Source organism: Manduca sexta, chromosome 21 (genome assembly GCF_014839805.1).
Source record: "Manduca sexta isolate Smith_Timp_Sample1 chromosome 21, JHU_Msex_v1.0, whole genome shotgun sequence".
Lineage (NCBI taxonomy): Eukaryota > Metazoa > Arthropoda > Insecta > Lepidoptera > Sphingidae > Manduca > Manduca sexta.
In genome coordinates this window covers 14,125,191-14,143,511 of record NC_051135.1, presented here as the reverse complement: position 1 = coordinate 14,143,511, position 18,321 = coordinate 14,125,191, and the positions used below count along the sequence as shown (strand labels likewise).

At 37.1% G+C, this 18,321-nt stretch overlaps 4 protein-coding genes across 5 annotated transcripts; 2 read left to right on the top strand and 2 right to left on the bottom strand.

The window, feature by feature from the left end:
- The first annotated feature begins 1 nt into the window (after position 1).
- Positions 2-1,294, top strand: LOC115442220. Its single transcript, XM_030167222.2, has one exon. It carries the CDS (start codon positions 339-341, stop codon positions 1,269-1,271), a length of 933 nt encoding a protein of 310 aa, XP_030023082.1. The 5' UTR covers positions 2-338; the 3' UTR covers positions 1,272-1,294.
- Positions 1,295-1,306: 12 nt separating this feature from the next.
- LOC115442221 (ATP synthase mitochondrial F1 complex assembly factor 1) lies at positions 1,307-2,780 on the bottom strand. Of its 2 annotated transcripts, none has more exons than XM_030167224.2 (4): positions 2,428-2,780; positions 2,027-2,348; positions 1,779-1,874; positions 1,307-1,509 (listed from the first exon to the last, which is right to left on the bottom strand). In XM_030167224.2, the coding sequence occupies exons 1-4, from the start codon at positions 2,682-2,684 to the stop codon at positions 1,342-1,344; spliced, it is 843 nt and encodes a 280-aa protein (XP_030023084.1). In that variant the 5' UTR covers positions 2,685-2,780; the 3' UTR covers positions 1,307-1,341. The 2 variants fall into 2 exon arrangements, with proteins under 2 accessions (XP_030023084.1, XP_037296793.1); XM_037440896.1 differs by having other exon boundaries at positions 2,027-2,366; positions 2,428-2,778.
- A 3,150-nt stretch (positions 2,781-5,930) lies between these two features.
- LOC115442223 (cyclin-dependent kinase 2) lies at positions 5,931-8,816 on the bottom strand. Its single transcript, XM_030167226.2, has 4 exons — positions 8,578-8,816; positions 7,317-7,512; positions 6,437-6,709; positions 5,931-6,354 (listed from the first exon to the last, which is right to left on the bottom strand). Exons 1-4 carry the CDS (start codon positions 8,691-8,693, stop codon positions 6,028-6,030), a joined length of 912 nt encoding a protein of 303 aa, XP_030023086.1. The 5' UTR covers positions 8,694-8,816; the 3' UTR covers positions 5,931-6,027.
- Positions 8,817-9,075: 259 nt separating this feature from the next.
- LOC115442222 (WD40 repeat-containing protein SMU1) lies at positions 9,076-14,650 on the top strand. The gene is made up of 10 exons (XM_030167225.2): positions 9,076-9,251; positions 9,340-9,406; positions 9,957-10,215; positions 10,522-10,710; positions 11,008-11,128; positions 11,441-11,645; positions 11,987-12,114; positions 12,428-12,707; positions 13,065-13,229; positions 13,783-14,650. Exons 1-10 carry the CDS (start codon positions 9,226-9,228, stop codon positions 13,879-13,881), a joined length of 1,539 nt encoding a protein of 512 aa, XP_030023085.1. The 5' UTR covers positions 9,076-9,225; the 3' UTR covers positions 13,882-14,650.
- Positions 14,651-18,321: the final 3,671 nt, after the last annotated feature.

The window sequence follows — 18,321 nt, the reverse complement described above, 5'->3', positions numbered from 1 at the left end:
TTCTTAAAAAAATTACAAAACTCGGAACAAAAAACCCTTTTGTGTTTTCCTCCTTGTGCTTTCGACAGTCTTGGCAGGCTGTAAAGAACAAAAAGCTTGTTTTAGAATCACTTGAGAGTATCTATTCGACCTATTCTTTCATCTTTGTTTTGTGTATACATCACGTATTTACTTTTATCTAAGGTGGCAACATATTATCTATCTTTTAATTCTCTTTGGTATCTTTTATATGGTTCTGCGTGGCAAATACAAACGAAATTGCGAATTATAAATTGATTATTACTGCATAGAATAATTAAGATTTCTCCTTGTAAAACTTTGTTTGAAGCTGGTTTACTATGAAGATAACTTTAAACACATCTAAACGAAAAAAAATTAGAACACGGAAATCACTCAATGAAATTAGGAAGAGATCAAGACGATTGATGCATCCCGATACAAAATGTAATGGAACAACAGGCGAAATGGATAATAACCAGAAAAATTATAATCATTCGATCACAACAAATCGTCTCACTTTACAAATGTTTCCAAATGCTGTTCAGTCTGAAACAGTAACAAGATGTAGAAATAGAGTGAAAAAGAAACTAAATTTAAACTTAAAAGATTTGGTGCCCGAAACCAAGTCATATATTATTAACACTGAAGTGGTAGAAAATGACAAATGTGATAATTCTGAAAATAATGTCCATAATATTTCAGAAAATGATGAACAGAAACCTGATGTTAATATCGCGTTAGAATCGCCAGAAGTGGAGAGTGAGTTGCAAAGAGAAAGCGATATCGCACAAGTTACAGAACACGACACGCACGCAACTACACCATCGAGTGACGCCTCAGATGGACATTCTACACATGACAAATATTACCTCTATGAGCAATTTATGTCAAACTTATCAGGATACCTCAAACAGACTGTCGCATCATCCTTGTTAAGTGAAGAAGTCATTGAAAATCTTAAAGAGCATCTGCTGAGTATAAAAATACAGTCCAATAATAATATACAACTTAAACACAAAGCAACAATAAGCAATATGCACATTTGTAATGTGTCTGAAGACTTGATGGTGGAGGACCCTATGGACTATATTCGCCTCAGTTACTCGGCTATGCAAAATTCTCCTAGTCAACAAAGTGAATGTAGCACAGGGACCTCTGATGGTGTAGATTCTCTCCTTCATATGCACTCGCCACAACTAATGAGTTCATCCTCAAGAACAGATATATCAGACACTCCTGAGTACATATATTTTCCCCACAAATTGAACTAGTTAGGAAGCATTCATTGTAAATAGAAAAACTTATATGACAATATCTACACCATGATTTATTATTTACATCTTATGTCAAGGTAATGTTTTCTAATTGTGAGATCAAATCCATATGCTTGAAGTTGTCGGGGCTGGTGGTAAACAGTTCCAGGAGTTTGGTTTTCTCTTCATCTTTACCACCATAATACATTTGGAACTGGTTTGCTAAGCACTGGGACTCTTGGCCGTTAAGGACATTCTGAAACAAAATGTGAAAAAATGAGTAATGGCTGCACTTTGAATAGAAGAATAGAACTTTCAGATGATGGAGAACATATTTGGATTTGTTATGAATTATCCGTTCTATTGTTGATATTACAAGGTTATAAAAATAACAGTTTATAACATGAATTTTTAAAAAAAATCTATAGCTATATACAAAATATGTTAAAACTGTTGCAAGTTAACCAGAAAACACTGTAGTAGTGTTATTAAATATATGAATGTTATTTACATTTGTTTACCAACCTTGTCATACTCTCCTCTCATAAGCACAATGCCCTTGTCAGCTAGCTCAGTGTAGTGCACCATGGTGAGGCACTCTGGTGCATTCTCTTTGTGAACCTGCATACACAATGTACACAGTTACAAACATATATAGTAGTTTACATACATTAAATTATACAAAACCATTTCAATCAATAAACAATGGTATATTAAAATTTTGGTTTGATCCATAAATTGTATTCTATACATTGCTCAATGATTAAACTCACTTGATATGCTAGCAAAGGTGTAAAGTGCACAGTGTGGCCGTAGCTCTGGCACATAATGAATTCGTAGCCCTGAGAACGTGGCAAAGGAAACAGGAACACTGGGAACTCTTTCATCTTGTCTTGGAGGCTTTTATACGCCTGCAGCGGTATAGTGGCTGATATAACATGTTTGTTTTTATGGTACTCCTCCCATATAGCTTGTATTTCTTCTGCTGATTTGTCTTCAACCAAATCTAGTTTGAATATATCCGAGAGTTTCTTGTCAGGCACTTCGGCTTCTTGTCCACGGCCTTCTTTCGGGTTTAGTACAGACGAAAATTGTCTGCAATCATTTATAAACCTAATAAAACATATTGCAAGTTAAAATTACAACCAATGATCGAGTTTACTGTTAACCTCACCTCGTATCTACAGATCCGAATTTTGACTTTTTTTCTGATTGTTTGAGGTGTTGCTGGTTTTCTACTCTCTGCATAAACTCGTCAGGTGATGTTTTCTGCAGCTCAGCGATACGGTTTGCATATTTTTCGTAGTACGGGTTGGTTTTCAAATTCTCCAACGCTTTTTCCATGTTGATGGTACTTGTTCTGATATTGCGTACAGTTATATAATTAAAATATGTTAGGCGTTTCACCAGTTGCCTTAGCTCTGCTGCCATTAGGCGTTTAACTAAATTATACGATATTTTTAGTAAAATAAATACAACTTATCTAATCACAAAGTTGACATTTCTCAGTGACACTTGACCAATGCTTGACATAACAAGCAATGTGATTGATAATTTTGTATTTTTTTTTTACAAATTGGTTACGGAAACTATGTTCGTACAGCGTAGCTTCGCATAATATTAAAAAAATAATTCCTGACGAGTGTACTGTACATAAGGCTAAGAGAATATTTGGTTGTGTTGAAACAATCATACCAGTTCTAAGGTTTTTATTTCTCCTGATGAATTAGTGCACAAGTATCACATTTCCATCACGTATTCAAAAAGAAATCCATTTGCATATACAGAACCAAAATTTCTGAAATACGCATAACTTCTAATTTACAGTGGCCTATGAAACGAGCCTGTAGATTCGATCAAAGTTTACTATATTAATAATAGGTTTCACTTCTTTCTCGTGGCTAAGCCCGTAACTTGATTCTTGAAATCATTCATTGTAACTACAGTTTTTACCTATCCCTGACGCAGTAATGTGTGGCCAAGCAACATTGTATGCTCGAAGTGCCAATCAGTGCCAACTTTGTAGTTCGTAATCACGTGCATTATTATACTGTTTAATGGGCAGTCGTAACACTTACAATTCATACATTTTTATTCAGATGCTGTAAAAATAAATGGGTGTTATTCATAAACATATTAAATTAGGCAAATATGAAGAAACCAATACAAACATACATTTTAAATATTTATTGAAATATGGAACATCTATATAACAAGTATGTACTATAATATGTTACAAGTACCTATAATAAAAAGTAAAACAATAACATTAGAATTGCTACTCAGATAAATTTTCTTAAAAATCTTATGTACTTAGTTCTTATATTATGTAAACAGACTCAAAAAAATTATGTATTCACAATGCAGATATAAATGCGTTTACACCCTACATATGTGTAGATCTCTTATTTTAAAAACAGAACATGGAGGCGGTGAAGGCTTTGAGCAGCATTAGAATACCGTTTATAATATAAACTAGCTTTTGCCCGCGGCTCCGCCCGCGTTATAAAGTTTTCCGTTATAAAAGTCACGCTATATATTTTCCCAGGTGTCTATGTTCTTCCCAGGGTCTCAAACTGTCTCCATACCAAATTTTATCCTAATACGTTGGGTAGTTTTTGGGTTTAACACGTTCAGGCAGACAGATGCAGCGGGGGACTTTGTTTTATTATATATTTTTGTAGAACTTTTTAAGAGGAACAATCCCGTCATACATCATTGTTGCATAACTTTAACCGTTTACGCAGCGCACGCAAAAGAAGCTCTCAAAACGAATAAATTTTCCCCGTTTTTGCAACATGTTTCTTTACTGCTCCGCTCCAGATATATAGCTTATAGCACTCCAGGAACAAAGGGCTATCCAACACAAAAATATTTTTTCAGTTCGAACCGGTAGTTCCTGAGATTAGCCATTACTGCTCCGCTCCTATTGGGTATAGCGTGATGATATATAGCCTATAGCACTCCACAAATAAAGGGCTATCCAATACAAAAATATTTATTCAGTTCGAACCGGTAGTTCCTGAGATTAGCCATTTCTGCTCCGCTCCTATTGGGAATAGCGTGATGATATATAGCCTATAGCACTCCACGAACAAAGGGCTATCCAAGACAAAAAGAATTTTTCAGTTTGAACCGGTAGTTCCTGAGATTAGCGCGTTCAAACAAACAAACAAACAAACTCTTCAGCTTTATATAATAGTATAGATGTGTAATTTAGTATAAGGCATCGAAATTCCCGTGAATTCAACAATCCTCAGAAATATTTATTTAGTAAATTATTTGTTTTATATTGATAAAAACTTATATATCAAATACTACATATTATGTAATACAAAATATAAACATTAAAAAACAACCTTATGTATATTTACTAATAATTTCCTAATATTACTATTATTCATAATTGAATTGTTCTAATGGCGAACTGGCATACAGTCCTTGCATGAAGGAATAATTCATTTGCAAGAAAACTAAAGGCACACTGTGCCTGGGTTTTATACATCTGCTGATCTCAACCAGGATAGGTTGAAGACCAACAGACGACTTACATGTATACAAATGATTTTATATTGTACTAGCTTTTGCTCGCGGCTCCGCCCGCGTTATAAAGTTTTTCAAGCTAAAGTTTTCCGTTATAAAAATAGTAGTTTCCCGGGAGCCTATGTTCTTCCCAGGGTCTCAAACTGTCTCCATACCAAATTTCATCTTAATACGTTGGGTAGTTTTTGAGTTTAACACGTGACAGACAGATGCAGCGGGGGACTTTGTTATATTATTTAGAACTTTTTAAGTGAAACAATCCCGTCAGACATCATTGTTGCATAACTTTAACCGTTTACGCAGCGCAGGCAACGGAAGCTCTCAAAACTCATAATTTTCCCCGTTTTTGCAACATGTTTAATTACTGTTCCGCTCCTATTGGTCATAGCGTGATGATATATAGCCTATAGCACTCCAGGAACAAAGGGCTATCCAACACAAAAAGATTTTTTCAGTTCAAACCGGTAGTTCCTGAGATTAGCCATTACTGCTCCGCTCCTATTGGTCATAGCGTGATGATATATAGCTTATAGCGGTTCACAAATAAAGGGCTATTCAACGCAAAACGAATTTTTGGTTGAAACCGGTAGTTCCTAAGATTAGCCATTACTGCTCCGCTCCTATTGGTCATAGCGTGATGATATATAACTTTGAGCACTCCACAAACAAAGGACTATTCAACACAAAAATATGTTTTCAGTTCGAATCGGTAGTTCCTGAGATTAGCCATTACTGCTCCGCTCCTATTGGGTATAGCGTGATGATATATAGCCTATAGCACTCCACGAACAAAGGGCTATCCAACGCAAAAAGAATTTTTCAGTTTGGACCGGTAGTTCCTGAGATTAGCCATTACTGCCCCGCTCCTATTGGGTATAGCGTGATGATATATAGCCTATAGCACTCCACGAACAAAGGGCTATCCAACGTAAAAAGAATTTTTCGGTTTGGACCGGTAGTTCCTGAGATTAGCGCGTTCAAACAAACAAACAAACAAACAAACAAACTCTTCAGCTTTATATAATAGTATAGATTCTTAAAACCATTACATACATCTGGATAGTTAGACCAGCAGAAGTATCACACAAAACATTGCCTAGCATTATACAAAGATTCTGATTTAAACTCATCATCCAACATCGCATTCATCTATTTCACTGGTCTCTGGTCTTACATCCTTTAGTGGGTGTCAATATTTCACACTATTATTGAAAAGTCTATATATAACAAATTAAACTCGGCGCGAAGGCAATTCGGGCGGAGTGAGCCGGGCATCTGCCAAATAAGGGTGGTGCAACGCTGCACGTGCCGGCACTCGCTCTTCTGGCTCGTAGCGCAGCATCGCTTCAAACAGCGCGCACGCCGAAGCATCCGCGCGAAGCCCCGCTGGTAACAACGTCCGGGCCGCGCGCGCTGGCCAGCGTGGGAACGCGGCGCGGTAATCGGGCAAGCGTCTCGCCGCAGGCCACAATTCACCCCCCGGTGTACCCAGGGCGCGGAACACGCGGAATAGCTGGTCGATTTCACTGTCACCAGGAAAGAGAGTGCGTCCGCTGGCCTGGAATTGACATAGAAAAGTGAGGTTAATAATCTTGCCGAATAAATTATTATGGTGCTTGTGCACTAAATATTAACCTTACCATCTCAGCAAAGATACAGGCGAGGCTCCAAACATCTACGGCAGTGGAATAGAACTTGGCTCCGAGCAGGATCTCTGGCGCGCGGTACCACAGCGTGACGACCTCGTGCGTGTACGCGCGGACGGGGATGCCGAAAGCTCGTGCCAGACCAAAGTCTGCTAGTTTGATGTGGCCCTCGTCATCCACAAGCAGGTTTTGAGGCTTCAGGTCACGGTGGAGAACGCGCTGTGCGTGACAATACGCCACGCCTTCTAATAGCTGCCGCAGGTAACTCTAAACCAACGCAATGTATGTTTTAGTGCTTATAAAGTAAGTAGTTAGGCAGGCATTTTTGCTGTGTTAAATAGCACGGATTACCTAAGTGAAGGTTGCAGATTCGATCCCCTAAGGCAAAAATAATTGGCTTTTTGAAGTTACATGTGTAATGTGTTTTGTTAAATACAACTTGGTTTGATGAAGGAAAACTTGGTGAGGAAACCTACATATGCTACCGTAGTTCTGACGCGCTCGAGATGACCACAATAAAATAGTTCCTCGCTAGTTGTTGCTCGAGGCTCCGTCCGCGTAATAAGCCTTGCCCGTTACAAGTCTTGTGCCATCTATTTAAAAATCAGATAATTTATTTTTATTACCCACAGAAGTTAATTAAGTACTAGGATAAAAAGTAGCTATATTATGTTAATCCAGGACATGGTCTATCTGTCTGTCAAAACTCATCCAAATCTGTTCAGTTGTTTTGGCATTTACTTCTAAAAAGGTATGTATTAAGGTATTTGCTTTCTAAATGTTAGTACAATGTGACTTCTTGAAATTCCCCTGAACCAGGGCATGACTGTATCAGGGTCAACAAGGATATTGAGGAGAAAGCAAAATATCTCACCTTGACAAGATCTAGACGTAGTGGTCCCTTGGTGAGATCCATGAGGCGCTTGAGGTCCATGTTCAGGTACTCAAATACAAGGAACAGTTTGTTGTCTGCTAGCAGCACATCCAGCAGCTGCACCACAGCTGGGTGCCGCAGCTCCCGCAGCACGGAGATCTCGCGCAACGCCGTCGACGGCACACCCTCAGGCTCACTAATAGAAAAATATTTTTAACCAACTTCAACAGGGAAAAGTTACGTAATTTCAATGCTTTTTCAGCTATATTTGTTTAACCCCATAGCTCCATTTAACATAGTTGTTTTCATTGAATTTGTATAGCTTTGGGTTGGCCACCTTTTGTTTTTGATTTGCTTTAGAATTTGAAGATGTTGAGGGGAACTCCTTATAATCAAATAGGATTTTGAAGACTCTTTTGTGTTAGTTTTTTCACCAATTCCAAAGGAGGTTACTCTGTTCCTCCTAATATATTTTTTTATTTTTGATCATTGCTATAAAAAAACATATCAAAACTGTGATAAAATCTGAAAAATAATTTAATTTTAATGTCTAACATTTGAATACACATAACAAATCATTATAAAAATTATATTATTGAGACATGACAAAAACAAGAAAATACACATGCATATGCATAAGAAAACCATTATGCATACTAAAACAAAAATGAAATTAATTTTTTATATATAATTAATGTACACATTTTTTATTCTTGCAGTGCATAATAAGTGGATCAGATAGTAATTATGAAGAAGGTAATATATAATATTATGTTGACTAACAACGAACAAGTGATATATTCCTTTACCAGATATATTATGTTAACCTATTTGTCCTGTTTTGCACTAGCAGATTTATCAATGGAAGCATATCCAAGTGAATCGGAACATGCAGGTACATGCTCCTCTAATAACTTGTACCGCTAACTATCAATTACATCAATATTTCGCTGAAAAATCAAAGAGGCGCACTATGTGTTCTATCAGGAAGATCGGAATATTATACCTACATATTAATATACCTTTTCATGCTTCAATGCGCTCATATTTATAATTATAACCGTATTTCTTTATCGGTTGTCCAGTTAAAATATTTTGCCATATCCTTTCATAAGAATCACGTAAATATTTACTGGATTAACAGGTACAACCCCTATAACCACTTTTAGGTCTAAATTAACATTGTGGTTATATTCTCCTTGGGGTCTAAAATCTATTACAAGCACTCAATATCCTACGAAAATTTCGCGCCAAAACTTACTTTTCTAGTTTAATTTTCTTGAGGGCTATCTCATTGCCGGTGGATTTATCCTTCGCTTTGTATACGACACCATATGTTCCCTCTCCGATCTTCTCAACCGTTGAAAAATTATCCATTTATGAGCAGCTAAACTATGAAAACATTTGAGCAAATTATGATTTTACTGTTTACAAAAATGAGTGCACAACAGGTGTAAAATGTCAGTGACAATATCAACTGTCAAAATGTTGATAAACTCGACAAGTACGTATCAACGAAAATAATGTAGGTTACCATTCTAGTTTATTGGTCTCTGGTTACCATCAAATCATAATCACAATTTTTTCCGTAATTAACACCCTTGCGACTTGCGCGTATAAATTTAGATATAGTTAGATTTTCTGAATGTAATTATGAATTATTCTTCATATTTCCACCTAGCAGCCTAAATCAAGCTATTAAATCGATTCCTAATATTAATCGACTATCACTAGAACTCTACTTCATAATTAAATATTTCATTCGATTGTCATTCATCGATCTTCGTTCTTGACAAACTGTCATACGTAAATTGTCAAATTTTCGACCGAAAACAAGCATTGATTTTAGCGTTTATAAAATTTATCCACGCATTTCTATTGAATAGTTAATAATTATTATAATTAAACAATGTCTATTGAAATTGAATCAGCAGAGTAAGTAATTTGGTCTGGTCAAGCGCTTAAACCATCTACTTTTCGTTATGGCTATGTTGATAAACTGAGTAAAACATTGTTATTTTAGCGTGATCCGGTTGATCCAGCAGTATTTGAAGGAGTCGAATTTGACCAAGACCCTGCAGACATTGCAGGTAAGCTTAACTAGCTTGTCTAGGGCAGTAGTTTCACATAAATATATTTGAAGGATTATTGATATCATTTGTCTCTAAGAACTTCCAGGTGGAATTAATTACTTTACGTTTTTACTTTTATTAACTTACAATTATTGTTCTATAAAAGTGTTTGGGATGTGCTTAGTGGCAACATTGTACATGTAATAGTTGTAATAAAGAAATTGATTACCTAACCACTAATTATTACCTGCTCAGGCAGCTAACTGTTTTGTTCTTGACACAGGACACTGTCTCCATTTAAATCGATAATTACCGTGTTACTGGTGTAAGACATAAGTAACTAAAATTCCATTGAGATGCATTTCTCATACACAGTGAGGTATAAAAAATGACTGTGAGCCAAGAGATGAGTCCAGTAATTGGTAATTTTTATGTGTTTTGCCGGTAAGTCAACTTGGGAACCACTGCATTAGGTCATTGTATTGGATAAATCCAAACACTCAATTACAGAGAAGCCTTGACTATAGAATAATATTATGATATATTAATATTTGTTATAATTGATCAGGAGGAGACAGGAGTATCGCTCAACACAGTGGACAGTGTAGATGGGTTCTGTGCTGACATCAACAATGGCCACTGGGATACAGTGCTGAAGGCCACAGCGTCTCTCAAGCTGCCCGACAAGAAACTGATGGATCTGTATGAGCAAGTGGTGTTGGAGCTGATAGAGCTGCGAGAGCTGGGTGCTGCTCGGTCTCTTCTGCGTCAGACACACCCCTGTCTACTCATGAAGCAGCAGGAGACTGACCGCTATATACATCTTGGTATGCGTTAGTTATTTACTTATTCATATTTTTTGGTGACTGGTTTAGGCTTTACAGCATTGTTGTGTTTTGTAATAAAATTAAGAAGAGTAGACCTTAAAATGTTTCATAAAATTTGATGTATGGAGGTTCTAGGCAATTGTGTATTTGTGTTCATTGTTCCGTATCCAAAATCACCTGAGTCAAGGAAATACTTGAGTTCGGTCAAAGGCTTCTATGGCACAGAAAAAATATAAAACATATGTTACAGAAAAAATAAACACATTTCAAACAAACTGTGGGAGTGTATTGGTTGATTGTTAACAGAAAATCTCCTGACGCGGTCGTATTTCGATCCTCGCGAGGCATACGGCAGTGGAGGCGGTAAGGAGCGTCGGCGAGCCGCTATCGCCGCCGCGCTCGCTGGCGAGGTGTCAGTGGTGCCTTCCTCGCGTCTTCTGGCGCTCCTCGGCCAGGCTTTGAAGTGGCAGCAGCATCAGGGACTGTTACCACCTGGTTAATAACCTATTATACTTTCAGCTGTAGTTCCAACCTTTATTGTGCATTTATTTAGTATTTAATTTTATTTTCTGTACCTTGGGTAGCATAACTGTTATGCTGGGTTGAATAAGCACAGTGCCAAGCATGAATAGTGCACACTCTGGGTGTAGATACACATGCAGATTGTGAATATATTTTTTCTAAATCTTTTGTTTGTCAACCAGCAACCTTAGAACCAAAGCTGTTGTCTGCATTAAAATCATCTTCCAACAGGTTTAAGTTCGCATCTCATCACATGCTCTCTTTGTGCAGGTACCACTATTGACTTGTTCAGAGGTAAGGCCGCCATTAGAGATGAGGAGGATGATCGCTGTCCAACACAACTCTCCAAAATGATCAAGTTTGGACAAAAATCGCATGTGGAATGTGCTCGGTAAGTTTAACTAAAAGCCACAGTTTTATTTTTTATTTTAGGTAATTAAGACGGCTTGTTGGAACCGGATAATGGAGCTTATTTGTGGCTCTTTTATTCCTCTTAAATAAAGACACAGAATTAGGGACAAGTGCAGTTTCCATATGCAATAGTATTTTGATACATATTAGTTTCTTAACTATTAAATACATACATTTACTAAATAAAACTTTCGACAGTTGCTTACTTAGTTTTAACAAAAAACAAACTTCAATCTATAACACTTGAAACTAATTTACTGTGTGTGGTATTCAATTTATATAACCGTTTAAGGTTTTCACCGGATGGTCAGTATCTGGTAACGGGTTCAGTGGACGGCGTGGTCGAGGTGTGGAACTTCACCACAGGCAAGATCCGTAAGGATCTTCGGTACCAGGCGCACGACGAGTACATGTGTATGGAGGAGGCCGTGCTCAGTCTCGCCTTCGCGCGTGACAGTGACACGCTCGCTGCCGGCTCTAACGACGGAAAGATTAAGGTTAGTTCTGAAATTATTCAAGGATTCTGATGTTAGGCTTTAAGGGTTAACATTTATAAGGCTTAATTTCAAGTCCCATATTAGTCAAATTCAATTACAAGTCCTAATCGCTATCTATGTATTGAACCTGTCCGTAAACCTGTGAATTCGTTACAAATATTTTTTTGTTTAAACTTAGGCTTTAAATTCATGTTTTTTTAATGATCTCTAAGTACAATGCCAATGCTGCTGATATGAACCATTAATAATATGTCTAATGTCTAACACAACTATCTAATGTCTTACACAATGTGTCCTCAAGCATTCTATTACATTATATAATCTTACATTTGCATATGCAGGTATGGAAAGTGTCGACGGGCAAGGTGCAGCGCAAGCTGGAGCGCGCACACTCGAAGGGCGTCACGTGTCTGCAGTTCACGCGCGACAATACGCAGATACTGTCCGCTTCCTTCGACCGCACTATAAGGTACTGGTTGGATAGATTTGTTATAAACTGAATGATGGGATAAAGCTTTTATTTGGCTGTTGATAAGAAACGTCGTCAATGCAATGTTACCCAGAGCTAGTATGAAATGTATGCCAAACTTTATTCTCCATGCAGATCAGATCTATGTCTCACACAGTGTTCTAATTACAATCAGAATAATATACTATACATAACAGGTTGCTTGACTATTTGGTAGGTGGTGGTACATGCACAGTATCAGTCTTAGATATATGAAACCTACCACATAATATCATTTTGATACTTTTTACTTTTAATTCTTTTGTTTTCCCAGGATCCATGGTCTAAAGTCAGGCAAGATGCTGAAAGAGTTCCGCGGACACACGTCGTTCGTGAACGAGGCGGTGTTCACTCCGGACGGTCACTCGGTGCTGAGCGGCTCCTCTGACGGCACTGTGAAGGTGTGGAACGTACGCACTGGCGAGTGCTCCGCCACACTGAAGCCTCTCGGAGGGGGCGAGCCTCCTGTCAACTCTCTGCTCCTCACGCCGAAAAATCCTGATCATTTCGTGGTGTGCAACCGAACTAACACTGTAGTGATCATGAACATGCAGGTACGGTTCTAATATATACTATCAATATTGGATTGCAGAGTCAATACTGTAAAATATCGTTTATCGATACATTGAAGAGAAATGTATCAGCATTCAGTATCAATAAAGTATAAGTATTGATTATAACTAATATTGTGCCTAAGAATCGAACAAAAAGTGTTTACTACATATAACCTCATCTCACAAAGATGAAATTTAGGGCTTAAACTTCGAAGTACTGATAAAGAATATTCCCACAATATCGACACAATCAATATCGATATTTATTCATAACTATATCGATATCATTGCGTAAGTAAACATCGATATGATTGCAATACGGCGGTTCAAGTGTCGACGGTATCGGTGTGCTGACAGGGTCAGATCGTGCGTTCGTTCTCGAGCGGGCGGCGCGAGCAGGAGGGCGGCGCGCTGGTGTGCGCGGCGCTGAGCGCGCGCGGGCGGCTCGTGTACTGCGCCGGCGAGGACCTCGTGCTCTACGCCTTCTGCACCACCACCGGCAAGCTCGAGAGGACCATCAATGTGAGTGTCCACAAAATTCTTGCTCTTGTAGAATGTAACCTTTGTTGTGACTAATATTTTTTTATGTGTTCTATTTTTATAAATATTTGAATATTGTTGTTTGCCTAGTTATATACTTACTCTGAAATAAACACTCGTGTCAGTAACACATCTTTTTACTTAATTTTATAAATAACTCAGCACATATATACCAATTACTTACAACACTTGCGAAAGCGACAGTGACCAAGCAAGCAGGCGACCGTATATATTGATTTCACCTTGTATACTTCAAGCGACTTATATACTTTCAGCACGTTATGTACTTTTGGCACTTTATATATTTGGGTGTCTTCCGGTACCCTATATATTTCCAGTACATTACATATTTCACACATCCTATATATTTGACATTTCTAATAATATACCTCATGCACCTTACATACATGAGCGAACGAGCGTGCTGAACTTAGAAACGCATCAAATAAAAGCCGCTCACTGATTCTAAACTAATTACGCAATAAAAAAATTATGTTGGGGCCTATTTACTAATTCCATTCCAATTTGATTACAGATTCATGAAAAAGCGGTAATAGGTCTTACACACCATCCGCATCAAAATTTACTGGCCACGTATAGTGAGGATGGGCTTCTGAAGTTGTGGAAGCCTTGAGGATGGCTCATCGGGCTGATGCGATGGACGTTTGACATTGTAAATATAGTTATAATGTGCGTACAGTGCGATATTCAACACAAAAAACTTGTTTATGGACGAATGTTTTTGTAACAAACTTAGTCGTGTACCATGTGTATTGTGTATACTAGGCAATATGTTACTCAATATAGTAATGCAGTTAGATTCCTTGTCGATTTATTTTAGATGACGATGATATCTGTGTGTGGGGTAGTTATCTTTAAGACATTAGATTTTTCTATTATTGTTATCGACATGTTATGTGTCCATTAATCTTATTTTTTATGAATAAGTAAGAAGCTTTTCAAATCTGGAGGAAGCGGTTTTCGTAAAAGTATAGAAATTGTACGTGACGTCATCATTAGGAAGAGCGGGCGTGCGAGGGAGATAGCGAGATGTTTATAATACGCGTCCGCTTTATATCGACTTTTATAATATTAATTATTGTTTCAATTATGAACTTATTGTGATGTTGTTCTCACTGAATGTTTTATTTTTCGTAGCATTTTCGATTTCCCATAAAAAGTTACAATGTTATATAAAATTACAACTACTAAACTGTTGCCTAGTGAACACATGGCTAAAGCTACTAGTAAGAGAAAAAGAAATATAAATAATTCAGTGCGAGTACTCGAGGCATCTTCGGGACCACTTGTTTTGAGGACTGTACAGTTGTTACAATATGAATATGTACTAGAAATTACTTTTGTAAGAACATTGTTTTAATGCAATTAAAGTGTGAAGAAATCTTATTTGTATTATTTCTAAAAACTTAAACATTTCGTTTTATTGTTACATATATATTTTTTCATATTCAATAATTCACCCATTATTGAGGAGGAACTCATGAGTTAAATCTGTGATTTAATTCGCGTCAATGTCGCTATTATTCAAAATAAATTGAGGATAAATAAGAATGATAAATTTTATCAATTTGCCTTCATTACTAACTACTACTAACGGTAATTCACTTCTACTAACCATAGCTAAAAAACTACTAGACTTAATACTAGAAAGCTACTAGACCTAACTTAATTACTAACTACTTCACGATCATTCATTCGCTTATTGACTAGGCTCTTATTACCCGAGTTTTGTGATTCATTTTGAAAAACTCGATATTGAATGGTTTTGGCACAAGATGCCACAGTGGCTCATTGCTGCAATATTGTATCGCATGACCGCCTTGGCAGCGTAATTGTATTACGGTGCGACTGCAGTGCTGAAGTCGCGGGTTCGATCTCGGGTCGGGCAGTGATATTGGATTTTCTACTCAGTATCAGGTTGGAGTCTGGAATTTGTACCCGATACAAATGAATTTTGATAGGTTTGCTTTCTATCGCATAATGGGACGGAATACACATGGCGGATAGTAAGTGGCCCAGTTGCGCCTCTGTTTACCCTTTCTGGGTTAAATGGCGTGAGTATGTGTATTAAATCAAGGCACGCCGTCGTATTGAAGTCCATAAGCAGTTTATACTTTCTTATACTGTGATATACTAATTACTTGAGTACTGTAAGTATATATGCGTGTGTACGAAGTTTCAATTAGTAGAAAAGTATAGAGTTGTACATTGTTTGTCTCTGTAATCATCATTCTGTTGTAATTACATCTGCTCTTAATGTCTTTGTCTTAACTGTAATATTTACTTACACAAAACTGTCTATACTGCCGTCATAAAGAAAAAGGAAGTTTCTATATATTATATAATTGTATATGGATAAAAAGAACTGATTTTTTTCTTTTTTACTGATTTGGAATAACGCAACTGAAAAAAAATGGATACTTTTTTTTCATGATGACGGTAGTATAGGGTAGCTCTACCACGTTTAGATACGACTGGATCATTTATGTACCTAAAGTTTAGGGAACCAGCAAAGGGTCCTCTTAATTATATAAAACCATCATCACCAGATCAGTCTCCAGTCCAGTAGTGTGAAAGGCTCGTTTCTACGTGGACTGCTGCTAGACCCCATCAGTACCTCGCGCACGTGTGATTACGTGTCGCTCGTCCTTATGGATTTAAACCGTTCCACATTTCTCTCGACCTTGGACTGGTTACTCGCTATCTGCCAAGTATCGTCACGATTTATTATGAAATGGATCTTGAATTTATTTCGATGATATGTATTGTATTTTTCTATTGACAGATAAAAGTCATAGAAAAAAAAATAAAAAAAAAATCTCATTTGGACAAATGCAATAGTTCTAAAATTGTTCATGTTAATATTATTAGGTTATAATTTGATTGAAGCATAATTTATCTCATGAAATATTCGGCCCATAAACCGCTTTTTAATGAACGTCATAATTAGTGTCCTAATCTTAGGCCTGTTTCATAAGTTTCAAGTAAATTTTATTAGACAATTATCGTATTAAATAGTTAATGCACATAGTACTAATTTTATAAGCATTTATTTATAGCGTAGACTTACAGTGGCGAAGTGTCAATACAACCCGATTCCTACCGGCTTCCTTTTTATGTTTATTTATGATTGTTTTAGTTTTTGTTTTCTGACAAATTGGGCGCGATATGTTAACTAAGGCATTTTTTTGCTTCGGGTTATCTTTTTAAAATTTTCACCCTTCGCCACTGGTGACTTATGTATTTGGTCGGCTTATAAGTTTGTGTGTTTATTCAGAAATTGTAAAATGTGCCCTTAGACTTTTTAGAGATCCATCACTCTAGCGCGTTTACAAGCGAATTCACAATGTAGCGGAGGCGCAGCAAACATGCTGCGGTCTCGCAACACGTTTTGAACAGTCAGTAAAATAATAAAGTTAGACGAAGAAACATCGCTGTTAGTGAACAACGTGAACGCGAAAGCAGATGCAGCGATTTTAGAAGAATTCATTATTAAGGAATCGACTAGAAGAGAGCGACTCCTATATGTTATTTTGCAAACAGATAAAATCTAAACTGTGTGTTATTTTGCAAATGAACAAAATTTGTGTTACTACATATGTACAATGTTAAGTTTACATTTAACATGTTGTATCGGATACAAAAATACTTATGACGTAAAGACAAACAGTTATAATAATACATTTTAAATGAGAGTTTTGTACTGGAGTGTACAAAATGACGTTGGTAAAGCGAAGACGCTGCGCAACTCCAGCGTGGTCGCTGCGCGTCCGCTGCGAATTCGCTCATAATTCGGGAGTGTGATAAGAGTTAAGGAGTCTAGTCCTAATAAAAAAATAATGAAAATCTTTAGTTTAATTAATTTTAGAATTAATAGGCTCATTAGTTTACTGACAATATTTGGGCCTTGCACGGTGAAGTTCTGGGTTCAATTCCTTGGTTGAATAATAGTATTGAGTTTCTTGATATGAAAAAACTTAAGTTGCTTAGATTTAAAATTAATACCGATACGACGATAGGATCACATTCAACACGTCGTGGGAGGCATGTAGGTTTCGTGGCTTACCATTAATATGAGGGAACAGCAACCCCATAACACTCAGACTCAAATAAATCATTCGCGGATCTCACAAACGGATTTTGTCTCGGTGAGGTGGGTTCGCGGGCTGTTTATTTATAACTCGTAGTTCTCAAGTAGGTGTCGCTTAGCAATAGTTGGGACGTGCCTGACGGATAAATGGCGAAGATATATGCATACTATGCTTGTAATATAGGGAAGGCAGATTAGAGGGCGGCGTCTGATTTATCAATTGTTTCACGACGCTGCTCACCTGTGAGAGCGACTATTCTGTTCAAATTAAACTGTATATCAAGTAGATAGCTACTTAATTGCTGTAATATTTTTTGCTAGATTAGTAGGGACATATTGAATTAGATGCTGCTTTCGTTTAATGTATACAGGACTAAAGACTCCCGGACTACGAGGATACTGGTTCACTTTCTAGAAGTTTTCTGTCCTAAGTCTAAGGATTTTGAAAAATCCATTGGCCATTATCTTTAGAGCATAGTCACACCGACGCAAATTATCATAATGTCCACACGAGGCTCAGAATTGCGTTACACACGGAAATGCGTTGTCGCCAAGACATTTAACTAGTCTGTAACATAAACGAAAAACTGCTTCGCTGATATCATTAGGAATGGAAAGATACCTATCAGGCTACAATTTTATTAATTTCTAATATATGGGATGTTTTTTTGATGATTAGACTCCCTTAGTATTTTTTTCGGACAAGAAAAATCTATTTTCACTCTCAAAATTCCTTTATAGAATTTTTATGTATGTAAGTTAATTTACGTTGTTTTCAAAACATGACAGCTGTGCCTTATTTCGAACTTGCGACCTACGTCTAGGTAGTTCGTTTCCTTCTCGACTAAACTAACGCTGCAATATACCTTGTTTAAGGTATTATTTCGGAAACTGACACTCGCTTGTACACGTCCACGATTAAACTTAGAACCTTATTTGTTTCGTGTTTTACTTTAATAGTAC